Raw genomic sequence first — 13,848 nt, forward strand, 5'->3', positions numbered from 1 at the left:
CACTTTATCTATTAAAGTTTCAGAATTTCCATGTAAATCAAAATTACTGATATGCTAGCTATTTTCAACATTTTAATTCCAGTTGCAGATAACTCTGTAGAATTACTCATAGATATGACAATAATTTCATATTGGTAGAATTATTAATTATTAACCCTATTGAAAATTTTAGTTTTAAGTCAGCAACACTGATCAACTTGTGGTTACTTTCTTTATTTAACTGAGCAATAGGTTTTCCTCTTACCATTCAAAAGCATATTATATACCTCTGAAGGCATGCCTCATTCAAACCCAACTTATTCATATACAAAATACATAATTCGGGAATAAACCTTAGAGTTCAAAGCTTACATTCAGGAAATGGTGGTGTTTTTCTTCCTTGCCCTGATTGTGTAAGGGGATGTTTACCAAAAACCTGGGCATCAAAACTGGCATAATCAAATGGTACTTTCCCAAACTTCTCTTGCTCATTTGACACCATGGCTCTGGAAGATGAGATGGCTTGTGACCGGAAATTGAATTCAATTTGCTTTACTAAGCTTGTTCTGAGGAGAGAGGGGGAAGAGTTCACAAGAAAGAAGATGATACTCTTGGGAAGCATATTCACATAAAATATAAAGCACATTGACCTTGTCTTACCTGTAGATACCCTCCAGAGACCTGCCTTGTAGAGAAGAGACCTGCTCTGTACCCAGGGCTAAGAAAGTGGGTCAATTCGGGCTCTGGGTGCCAGCCACCAGTGAGGCTAAAGATCCCAGAGGTAAAAGAGGAAATCTCACACTCGTGCATCTCATGCAGATGCCACAAACAGAAATATTTGAAATCTATTAGTACTCATGTTTACATAGCATGCTATAAAAACATTCTATGTATCCATAACTAGAGCATTGGCAAAATGTACACTTTCTGTTTGTTAGGGCCTTCATGAAACCAACAGAGAAGATATTTAGTGAAGAATCAAATAATCCATCAGGATAAGACATGCTCAAGATCTGCTCTCACAACCCTTGGGACCTAATGTCAAACAAAAGAGTGGAAGCATCAGAAATTTTATTACTGAGTTGTGAGGTACCTCTTTGACTTTTAACCTCTTTTTACCTTCATTCTGAATGTCTTTGTAAATTTAAGGGATATCTTATATAATTTCTCAATATTTTTTTGTTAAATTGCTACCATTGAAATTTAGGTAAAAATTACTGTATTATGTCAGCCATCATGTTTTTAATAGAATGATCTTAATCCAAGCTAATTATGAATTTAATATTCCTTAAAATCAACTATATTTTCTAAGCAGTTCTAATAATGAACAAAGGCATACCATTTTCGGCAATGTTGATAAAGCTAAAGGATATGTTGAACAGAGTCAGACAGGAGAGGGATGTGTGATTATCTCTCATATGTGGGACATATATCTCTCATATTATCTCTTTCATATGTTGGACACAGCAAGGTAGCAACAAAGGTCCAAAGGCAACATAATGGGAGAACTGATCCACACAAATAAGTTTGGGGAGGTTGTAAGGAAAGGGTATTGGGGTTCTTGGGAGAGAGAAGTGTACACTGGTGATATACTTATCATTATGACTGCATATATGCATATATTTCTCATTATGTGGATCAGAAACTGTTATTAATAGTATTGTAAGCCACAGCAATTCAATTAAAAGTTAAATTACAAAAGTAGGGCATTTACCTTGTACTTGCTTCAATTTCTAGCATTCCATATGGTCCTTTGAGCCTGCCAGAAGTAATTTCTTTTTTTTCTTTTTTTACTTTTTATGATTTTTGGGCCACATCTGGTGGTGCTCAGAGGTTGTTTCTGGCTCTGTGCTCAGAAATTTCTCCTGGCAGGAATGGAGGACCATATGGAATGCCAGGATTCGAAGCATCATTGGATCTGGGTCGGCCGCTTGCAAGGCAAATGCCCTATCTCTGTGCTATCACTCCAGCCCCTGCCAGAAATAATTTCTGAGCAGAGAGCTAGGAGTATGATGAGAAACCAATCGGTGTGATTTACCTACTAAAAAAATTTCTTAAACATCTAAAAAATTTTAATTAAAAATTACCATATTTGAATTTAATGATGGGATAATTAATAAACCATCATTTCAGATCATGAAAATCATGATGTCATTATGCTATGCTCTTACACTAAAATAACAAATATATCACTCTCAAGGAGGAAACAGCACTCTTCAAACAAGTGGAAGCAAAGAAAAACAGATGGGATTATATTAAGCTGAGAAGCTTCTGCACCTCAAAGGAAATAGTGACTAGGATACAAAGGCCACCCACAGAAAGGGAGAAATTATTTACACAATATCCATCAGATAAGGGGCTAATATTGAAGATATATACAAGGTACTGACAGAACTTCACAATAAAAAAGTCTAAAACCATCAAAAAATGAGAAGAAATGAAGAGACAATTTCTCAAAGAAGAAATACAAATGGCCAAAAGGCACAGGAAAGGTGCTTCACATCAGTAATCATCAGAGAGATGCAAATCAAAACAACAATGAGGTACCATCTCGTGCCACAGAGACTGATACACATCACACACACATACACACACAAAACTAAACAAACAAAAACAAGAAAAATCAGTGCTGGCTGGGATGTGAAAGAAAGGAACTCTCATTCACTGCTGGTGGGAATGCTGTCTAGTCCAGCCCTTATGGACAACAATATGAAGATTCCTCAAAAAACTGGAAATTGAGCTTACATATGATCCAGCTATTCCACTCCTAGGAATATACCCTAGGAACACAAAAAAGCATTATAAAAACACCTTCTTCACACTATTTGCAATAGTCAGAATCTGGAACCAAACAAGATGCCCTTCAACAGAGGAATGACTAAAGAAATTGTGGTACATATATGCAATGGAATATTATGCAGCTATCAGGAGAGATGAAGTCATAAAATTTTCCTATACATGAATGGACATGGGATCTATTATGCTGAGTGAAATAAGTCAGAGGGAGATATAGACACAGAATAGTCTCACTAAGATATGGGTTTTAAGAAAAAGAAAAGACATTATTGTAATAATGCCCAGAGATGAGGGCTAGAAGGACCAACTCATGATATGAAGCTCACCACAAGGACTGATGAGTGCAGTTAGAGAAATAACTACACTAACAACTACCATGAAAATTTTAATGAGTGGGAGAAGTAGAATGCCTGTCTTGAATACAGATATGGGTTGGAGAGGAGGGAAATGGGGACATTGGTTGTGGGAATGTTGCATAGGTGAAGGGGGGTGTTCTTTTTACGACTGAAATCCAACTACAATCATGTTTGTAATCAGGTGTTTAAATAAAGATATTAAAAACAAACAAATATATTACTCAATTTAACACTATAGATTAATCTTTATATATATATATATATATATATTTCTTTTTTATCACAAATATATGCCTAACATAATAAAGCCAACAAAGTTTCAAGAGGCTGAGATGAGGACCCGAGCAGCAGAACCTGCTGGAATGCATGCTGTGAACTATGGTAGAGGGAGGTCAACACTGGTAGTGGGAATGGCCCTAATTCATTGTAACTATGTACCTTAATTATAACTGTGAAAGACTTGTAATTCACATTGGTCTCAATAAAAATTTTAAAAAAAGTAAGAAAAATAGAAGTCTTTGATCAACTCAATAGAAACAACATAAGGATCATTGGAGTTCCAGAGACACAGGAAAAGAAACCCCATGAAGAATCAACAATTAAGGAAATTGTTGCAGATAAAATCCCAGAGTGAAAGAGTGCATGCAACCAAATTCTACAAGCCCAAAGAGTACCATCCAAAAGAAATGTAAAAAAAAAAAAAGCCAAGACACATTCTAGTCACTATGATGAACCCCATTTGATATGAAAACAGCATGATAAAGAAAGGAAATTACATTCAAAGGAACATCCCTAAGATTTACCACACATTGTCACAAGAAACCCTTAAGAACTGAAGGCAGTAGAGGAATATAGTGACAAAACTCAACAAAATTAATGCATCTCCAAGATTACTTCACCCAATCAAACTTAAATTCTGGTTTGAAGGAAGGATACACAACTTCACGGATAAACAGCAGTGTATGAACTTTACAGACTCAAAACCAGCCTTAAAGGGTGAACTGAAAGGTCTAATTTAAGATAAGAAAAATCACCAGAAACACAAAACTCCTATTAAAAGATGACACTAAATCCCATGACAATCATCTCTCTCAATGCCAATGGACTAAATTCACTAGTAAGAGACACAGAGTGGCAAAATGGATCAAAAAGCTTAATACAATAAAATAAATTGGCCTAGTATATATATATATATATATATATATATATATATATATATATATATATATATGGCTCTTAATCACCAGAAAGCTGGATACACATTATTCTCCAATGCACATGTGTCATTCTTCAAAATAAAGTACATGCTAGTCCATAAAAATTTCTATATTGAGAAAACCCTAAAGACTCTACAAGAAACATCTAGAAACAATAGATTCGTATAGCAAAGTGGCAGTTTACAAAATTAACACACGAATATTAATGGCCTTTTTATACACAAATAATTAGAGAGAAGAAACAAACATTATAAAACCAATTCCATTCACAACAGTACCACAGAAAATCAAATATCTTAAAGTCTACTTAACTAAAAAAGTAAAGGACCTGTACAAAAATATTAAAAACACTGCTTTAGGGGCCGGAGCGATAGTGTGGAGGTAAGGCATTTGCCTTTCATGCAAAAGGTCAGTGGTTCAAATCCCAGCATCCCATTTGGTCCCCTGAGCCTGCCAGGAGCAATTTCTGAGTGAGGAGCCAGGAGTAACACCTGAGCGCTGCGGGTGTGACCCAAAAACAAAACAAACAAAAAAAAAAACCACTGCTCTAAGAAATAAAAGAGTAAATAAGGAAATGGAGACATATACTCTGTTTATGGATCGGAAGGATTAACATAATTAAAATGGCAATGCTCCCCAAAATATTATACAGACTTATCCTCTGAGGATACTCATGATTTTCTTTAAAAAAATGATCAAACACTGCTGAAATTCATTTGGAACAATAATCGCCTAAGAATAGCTAAAGCAATACTTAGGAAAAAAATGGGGGACCATCACTTTCCCAACTTTAAATTGTACTAAAAAGCAATAATCATTTAAAAAAAAGCATGGTACTTGAATAAAGATAGACCCTCAGATCAATGAAATATTTTTGAGTATTCAGAGAGTGACCCTCAGACATATAATCAATCTTTGACAAGGGGGCAAGAAACAGAAAATCGAGAAAGGAAAGCCTCTTCAACAAGTGATGTTGGGACAAATAGTCAGTTATATGCAAAAATGCAAACTCAGACCTCTATCTAACAGAATGCATAAAGGTCAAATCAAAATAGATTAAAGACCTTAATATCAGACATGAAACTACAAAGCATATAGAAGAAAACATAGGGAAAACACTCCATGACATTGAGACTAAAGGCATCTTTAAGGAGGAAACACCACTGTACAAACAAGTAGAATCAAAGATAAACAAATGGGACTACATTAAACTTAGAAATTTCTGCAATTCCAAGGAAGCAGTAATTAGGGTACAAAGGTCACCCATGGAATCTGAGAAACAATTCACTCAATACCCATCAGACAAGGGGCTTATATCTAAGTTATACAAGGTACTGACAGAATTTAACCAGAGAAAACATCTAACCCCATCTATAAATGGGGAGGAGAAATGAACAGACTTCCTCAAAGAAGAAATATATGTGCCAAGAGGCACATGAAAAAAATACTCCACATCACTAATCAACAGGAAGATTCAAATCAAAACAACTATGAGGTATCATCTCACGTCACAAAGACTGGCACACATCACAATAAACAAGAACAACCACTACTGGTGTGGATATGGAGAGCAAGGAACTCTCATTCACTGCTGGTGGGAATGCTGTCTAGTTCAGCTTTTCTAAAAAACAATATAAATATTCATTAAAAACCTGGAAATTGAATCCAGCAATTCAGAAATTGATCCAGCAATGCCTCTACTTGGTATATACTCTAGGACCACAAACTCCTTCCACAAAAACCACAATACAATAATGTCCCTTCCACTCCTTATTTCAATACTGGAGACAACCCATATGCCAGACAACAGATGAATAGTCAAAGAAACTCTCATACATCTACACAATGAAGTTATATGCAGCTGTTAGAAAAAATAAATTGAAAAAAATAAATGAAAATTGCCTATACAGGGATGGACATATGCTGAGTAAAATAAGTCAAAGGGGGAGAGATAAACACAAAATAGCCTCACTCATCTGTGGGATTTATGAAAAATAAAAAATAGTATAATGATAATAATAATAATAATAATACCCAGAGACAAAAGCGACGAGGGCCAGAAGGACGAGCTCATGATATGAAGCTTACAACAAGTGTATTTGGAGAAATAAGTACACTAACAACTACCATGACAATGATAGTGAGTGAGAGAAATACAATGACTGTCTCAAAGACAGACAGTGGAAGGGGGGCATTGGTGGTGGGAAAGTTTCACTGGTGAATGGGGCGTGCATTTTATGAGTGAAATCCAATTATGACCATGTTTGTAACCATGGTGCTTAAATTACTAAATTATTTTAAATTCAAATAAAAAGAATGTCAAAGTTTCTGTGATAGATTTTGGATCACATAAAACTTTTAAAGAGTTAGGAGAAATCTTTGAGTAAATAAATGCTCTTATTATTATATAAAATTTTATTTTATTAATTAAATTTGTAGTGTTCTAGATAAAATGAAACAAACAAAATGAAAGGGAATGATTTTCATATATCCAAAAGATCATACTTAGTGAGAAACTAAAGAATATATAAATGCAAACCAAGCAACTTGTGTGTAGTGAGTGAGAGAAATAGAATGCCTGTCTCAATTACATGCAGAGGGTGACAGAGGAGGGAAATGGGGAGTATTGGAGATGGGAATGTTGCACTGGTGAAGGGGCATGTACTTTTTTAAACCGAAAACCAACAACAAACATGTATATAATCATGGTGCTTAAATAAATATATTAATTAAAAACAAAATAAAATAAAGTGTTCCAACAAGAGGGTTTTGTTGTTGTTGTTGTTATTTTGCGTTGGTTTGGTTTTGGGGTTACACCTGGCAGCACTCAGGGATTACTTCTGGCTCTATGTTCAGAAATCGCTCCTGCAGGCTCGGGAGACAATATGGGATACCGGAATTAGAACCTCTGTCTTGCATGCAAGGCAAACACCTTACCTCCATGCTTTTTCCGACCCGCAAGAAGAGTTTTAATTGTCGGTTGGTTAGTAAGTTTTTGTTTGATTTTTGGGCCACACCGGTGATGGTCAGGGGTTACTCCTGGCTATGCACTCAGAAATCACTCCTGATTTGGGGGACTATTTGGGACGCCGGAGGATTGAACTGTGGTTATCTTAGGTCAGCCGCCTGCAAGGAAAATGCCTTACCGCTGCACCACTGCTCCGGCCCCTAGTTAGTATTTTTTATTTTATCGTGACATATGTTCTTTATTCTTCTGATCTGAACACTAAATTTGACTTTAATTTGTTCCTTTGTTTTTGGTTTGAGTCACAGATGGTGCTGCGGTACCCACTCATGGGCTTAGAGCTGGGGTGTTGCACACAATGGTGGTTACCAGGTGATACTGGGGATCAAATCCTGACCTCCTGAGTGGAAATCATGCTCTTCAGTCCACAAATTTATTTATGGAGCTCTAATTGTTTTTATCTTTTAATTGTTTTGGAAGGGACATATTCAGAATTTCTCAAGAACTTACTCCTAACTCTATGCTTAGATATCAACACCTGGCTAATCCCCTACCTGCTGTACTATCTCTCTGGCTCTTAACCATGACTCTTAATGAAATCTATGAAAGTAAATATAGTAAGATATGCTTAAAATATTTCGTAAATATTTTGCATTTTGGTAACTTAATATCAAAAATAAAATCCAAGTAACCTATCTTTATCCAGAAATCCTTTTTTAGTTTTTCTTTTCTTTTCTTTCTTTTTTTTTTTTTTTTTGTCACACCTGGCAGAGCTCAGGCAGAGCTCAGGTTACTCCTGGCTCTCCGCTCAGAAATCGCTCCTGGCAGGCTTGGGGGAACCATATGGGATGCCAGGATTCGAACCACTGTTCTTCTGCATGCAAAGCAAATGCCCTACCTCCATGCTATCTCTCTGGCCCCTAAAATCCTTTTTTTTTTAAATATTAATAAATGTACAACTTTAACTTGTCCTAATAATAGCTTATTATTCAAACATACATAAGGTTTCTAAAACTACTGGATATTTTAGTCATTTGGGAGCAATACAAGACTCTTTTAGTATTGATTTAGTTCTACAAGTTCTAAATTGTAGAATAAAAATAGTTTATAAAAACTGTACACACAGAACATGGGCTGAAATTTTAACATAACTTTATTTTGAGTGGGTGTGAATTATTTTCTCTAGGCACAAATTTTAAATCATAAAGAACCAATGCCACTAGAGACCATATTTCTCTAGGCAAATGGGCTCCAAGTAATGATATAGAATCTTAATTAGTATATGTCACCACCTTCATTTTAGCTACATTTTGATTATGCTGTTTTTGTATAGAGATTTATCTAAAACAAAACTCCTGGGGCCAGAGTGATAGCCCAGCAGTAGGGCATTTGCCTTGCAAGGGGCTGACCCAGGATGAATACTGGATCAATATTTGGCATCCTATATGGTCTCCTGAGGCAGAAGCGATTTCTGTGCATACAGCCAGAAGCAACCCCTGAGCACCATTAGATGTGGCCCCCCAAAACAACAACAACAACAGCAACAACAACAAACTCCTGGATAATCTAGACGTTCATTTACATGACAGTATGATTTGCCGATGAAATGCATCAGGTGGATATTGCTAACTAAAAAGGAATTGAGTCCAGAATTCACTGACCCCCAACAGGTGTGAAGTGACACAGTATAAACCACAGAATACTAGGTTCAGGAAACCATGGGAAGTCATACCTGTGAATCTGGTCAGGACACTGACTGGTTTTTGGAGAATCAAGCTGACTTTTGTCCTGGGACATTGCCAACTTTTCAGCTGCAGCAATTGGACAACCAGAAAGACTGTCAAAAAAATAAGAGGAGAATCTGAGTTAAAATGACAATGTGATTTCTTTGGCATGTACTTTCTAGCATACTTGGCACACATTAAATGTTAAGTCATATTAATAGTTCACTTAGCACCATTCTCATACAAAAAGATCCCAAAATGTTTTGCAAACTACAGTATGAACATTTGTCCCCTAACCTCATATTAGAACTGAAAGAAAACAAATCTATTTTTTTTTTACAAATCTATTTTCTTAAGTCAAAATATTGTGTAAGGGATAAATAACTAAATTATTCTGAAACATTGTAGCATTTTAATTAGAAAGTTCTCACTCCAATTGCAGCATGACTAATTAGATGTTAGCTAGATAGCTCCATGGTGTATCAGAAATTCTTTTTTTTTAATATATTTTCTTTATTTAAACATCTTGATTAAAATATGATTGTGATTAAGTTTCAGTCATGTAAAGAACACCCCCGTTCACCAGTGCAACATTCCCACCACCAATGTCCCAAGTCTCTCTCCATTCCATCCCACCCCCACCTGTACTCAGAAATTCTTTAACAAAGTATTAGGGATTTAATTTTATATCTTAGCTCATATTTGAAGACATAGAATTTAATTTTTTTCACAGTATGGAGATGAATTGAATAATAGCTCATTACCACAAAATGTGTAAATAACACAGTATATACTATAAGCATTACAAAACAATAAGCACTGACTCTGACAAAACTTTTGTGTACATATATCTTCATTCAAATACTCAGAGAAATTTCATGTTGAGTTCTCAATAATAAAATTAATCTCATGAAAATAATCGTGTAATCCTTCATTCTACTATCTAGTAAAACCACAAACTACAGTCTATTAAAGCTGCCTTGGTTTTATTTTTATAATACTGAATGGGATACAAAATAATGCCCAGAAAAATCTTTTCAATGTTCAAATAACTCTATAAAGTTTCCAAGCAAAAATAAAAAAATCCAATGTTTGACTATACATGAATGTGTAGACCCAGTCTTCAAATATAACATTTTCTATTTGCATAATTGTCTGCTAAAGGAAATTTCTAGGAAAATACTAAAGGTAATTATTCTCTGCACATATTGTGAATATTTGGTATCTCTTTGAAGTGGCAGCATATTTGATAGTTATCCAGTGATTCTGAAAACACATTATTATTTCATTACTTGCTTGATGGGAAGTTCTCTCACTTCTTTCCACAAGGTAAGGCTAGACTAACAGCTCATCACAATTACCTCCTGTGGGTGTTGCGGTTGCTGTTCACATGACCCCTTCCGGTGCACCCCGGGGTGGGACACTTGAGTACATTTTCATGCATGGCAAGAACTAAGCACAAAATATCACAGAAAAGAAAAGAATCATTTACCATTAATACATAACACACTAACAAACTGATTTATCAATTTGTCACCCAAATGAATATTGTTATACAATTAACCTAGCTTCTCCAGAGAGAAGCTTGAGCACTTCGAGAAATTTTAAAAATTCAATTTCTTAACTTTTCTGAAGTTTTTTTTTTTTTAGTTTTTGGTTTCTGGGCAACACCCAGCAGCTCTCACGGGTTACTCCTGGCGCTACACTCAGAAATTGCTCCTGGCAGACTCGGGGGACCATATGGGATGCTGGGATTCAAACCACCATCCTTCTAGATGTTAGGCAAACACCCTACCTCTGTGCTATCTCTCCGACCCCCTTGCTGACGTTTTAATTTTTCCTTATTCAATATTATGGTGGACACTAGAATTATTGATTTACAATGAAAAGCTCATATTTTCTTTTACATTAATGTTCTTCTTGTAGGAATGAGAGTGAATAGAGAACATCATCCAACCATTCTATCTAAGACCCCTAAAGTTTGAAGTTCTGAGTGGTCTTTATTTCCTAAGTGAATTTATTTTGATTCTTTGTTCCATTAGCCCCTCCCCCCCACAGCCATTAGGTTATTGGCAAAAGAGTATGGTTGACTGAACAATCAGCTAATCAGTTTGAGAAACTGCTAATCCAGCCAACAGCACTGAACTAGTGAGATTCAATAATTTTCAGAACGGTGCTTTGAGGAGTTCTCATCATGATGGTTTGGACAATCAGAGGGCATTTTGATAAATGGTTTAAAAAATGGAGAACAGGGGTGGAAGTGGTGACACAAGTGGTAAGGTGTCTACACGTGCTAACCTAGGATGGACCGAGGTTTGATCCCCTGTCATCCCGTATGGTCCCCCAAGCCAGGAGCAATTTCTGAGTGTATAGTCAGGAGTAACCCCTGAGCGTCACTGGGTGAGGCCCAAAAAGCAACAAAAACAAAAATAAAAATGAAGAACATAACACCTAAAATATTTATTGGTTAAAAACATGGAGAATGTAACACCTAGAATATGAGTTTAAAAATGAAGAATGTAACACCTAGATAGAAGCTTTAGATCTTGTAAGGAGGGTGTCTTCCCTCCACTTCCTTCCTTTCACTTTGTAGGGTGTGTGTGTGTGTGTGTGTGTGAGTGTGTGTGTGAGTGTGTGTGTGTGTGTAGACAGCCTAGCTGCTGCATAGATTTCCTGGGATGACTCGTAGACATTTCATGGCCTGGAATAAGTAAGAGTGGTGATGCAATGCTTATTCCATATTCCCTATGTAGATGATGGGCAAAGGCTAAAGTGACTCCTGTTCTTCAGCAAATCCTGCCTCTAGGTGGAATAGGGCAGGAAACTGAGGTTTCTCAGTGTATTGAGATGGCTTTGAGATTCAGTGCTGAAATGCTTTGACCTCTGTGGCCTTATTCCTCTTCCTGGAGAAAAGCCCTGCCAGGACCAGGAGGGGCTAATTCTTAGTTCTAGTAAGCAATGTTTCTACCAATACACATTTCAAACATTTCAATTTAAAAATGCCCATGGAGTTCACACCCCATAATCTCCTATGGGGTTTCCCATGAGGGCTCTCTCGTCAGGGTCTAGTGTGGCATTAGGAATAGCCCGAGCTCTGCAGCCTGTGGAAATGATTCAAACTAGTCAAGCCTAAACCACTGGAACCACAATAAAAACTTTTGCTTTCCAAAAGTTTTACATAGAGTGGCATATCCACTGAACAACAAATTCTCTTTTCAGTGGCAGTTATCTTCAAGTTTATTAGCTGTTCTGCAATCCAAGTTTATATATATAAATTTTGGGAAAATCCCGAGTATTAGTCCCATTAGTATTTGTCCTGACAGTTGTAGACTTAATGGTTCAGTGCTGTGGCAGGTATTGCTGAAAGTAATCAGAGAAATATCCACTTGTGTTGGGGAACACAAAACATGTGTTGCCAGGGATCCAAGTGGAAGCCTTGTACATAGAAGGAAACATGCATCCCAGGCCTTTGAACTGGATCCCCATTCATTGCATTCAAAACATGCATGGGAATTGTTTTTATCCAGAGAGAATACTTTCTGTTCCCATTCCTAATTTCAAGTTGGAGGAGACATGGTGTGGCATGTTAAAGAAACAGCCCGATCTTCTTATCAAGATTGTAATACTCACTTTCTAGGGGAACTCGGACCTTGTGGGGGCACCCTGAAAGGCTGCGGTGGTGGGGATAAAGTCCAGTAACATGTCCTGTGCCGTCGCAGCCAGGGATGGGACACTTTGTCTCTCGCTTTTCAGGCCTCGGTGAATCTGCAGAGAAATCACATTGAGAGATTCATTTGGTTCCTCTTCTATCCCTCTCCGTTCAATAACATGGCCTTGCAGGGTGACATTATCACTTTATTCAGTTTTATTATCATCAACATTCTTCTCAACATTGCCTTGAATAAGACCCTTAACTGAGACCTGTGGAAACATAACAAATGTTTTTCAATTTTCTTGGTTTCCAAGCAAAGGCTAACACGGGGCAAGGGAGTGTTAAAATATAAAGATGGCTTAAGTTTTCAGGTCACAGATTGTATTAAAGCTTCATTTCAAAAATCAGTTATTTAACAGAAGACCCTAAAGCTCCCAGAAGGAGGACAAAAATAAAAGTGATATGTATTTAAATTCAAACTTTCTTCTATGGAAGGAATCTAGGAAAAGTGGATTTTAAAATTATACAGCAAAGCATATTTCATATCTGAGAAGATACAAGTTTATCCTTGGTAACCTATAGGTCTTGGGATTCAGGCCAATTTGGGGATCCACAACACTGGCAGAAAGTGTTGGACTTGAGTGAGGATGGGGAGCTAAGATGCCCAACCCATTTTGGAGCCTCACTGGTTTGTCAGTTCAGATTAATACTTCATATCAATAAAGAAGCTCTTGATTTGTTTTGCTGTTTGGAATCTCCCAAGAAATCCTCAGAGGAGTCAGGGGTCACTCTCTGTGATATTGGGCCAACTAAGCCAGGTAGTTTAATAAAAGAGTCCAAGAAGGTGGAGCTGAGGGGTTGTCTAGATTGGGTGTACAGTGGTTCAAACTCAGTTCTCAAAGCTTTGAAAGTGTCACTCACTGCTCATTCATCTTCCCTTCTTGTTCACAGTAAGCACTTGATTTTAGTCAGAATAAGGATATTGAAAACAGGGTCAATAAAAAAAATGAGTGCAAGGAGAGGTTCTGTGAGTCACGTACAGAACATGGAAGTACCAGGAATGGACCTAGAGCAGACTAGAGAGAACCAAAACTATGGGGTTCGGGGTGTCAGTGGAAGGTCACAAGTGTAGCCAGAATAAGTGGGACATTTTGGAACC

At 36.8% G+C, this 13,848-nt stretch overlaps 1 protein-coding gene across 1 annotated transcript in view; it reads right to left on the reverse strand.

Annotated features, from left to right (window-relative positions):
* ST18 (ST18 C2H2C-type zinc finger transcription factor) overlaps positions 1–13,848 on the reverse strand; it is a 155,191-nt gene that overhangs the window by 84,335 nt on the left and 57,008 nt on the right. The window contains exons 4-7 of the mRNA XM_049782434.1: positions 12,668–12,802; positions 10,399–10,489; positions 9,046–9,150; positions 352–545 (exon numbers count right to left, since the gene is read on the reverse strand). Coding sequence (XP_049638391.1) covers positions 352–545; positions 9,046–9,150; positions 10,399–10,489; positions 12,668–12,802 — 525 coding nt within the window. The remainder of the gene's footprint in view (positions 1–351; positions 546–9,045; positions 9,151–10,398; positions 10,490–12,667; positions 12,803–13,848) is intronic.

This window comes from Suncus etruscus, chromosome 10 (assembly GCF_024139225.1).
Source record: "Suncus etruscus isolate mSunEtr1 chromosome 10, mSunEtr1.pri.cur, whole genome shotgun sequence".
Classification (NCBI taxonomy): domain Eukaryota; kingdom Metazoa; phylum Chordata; class Mammalia; order Eulipotyphla; family Soricidae; genus Suncus; species Suncus etruscus.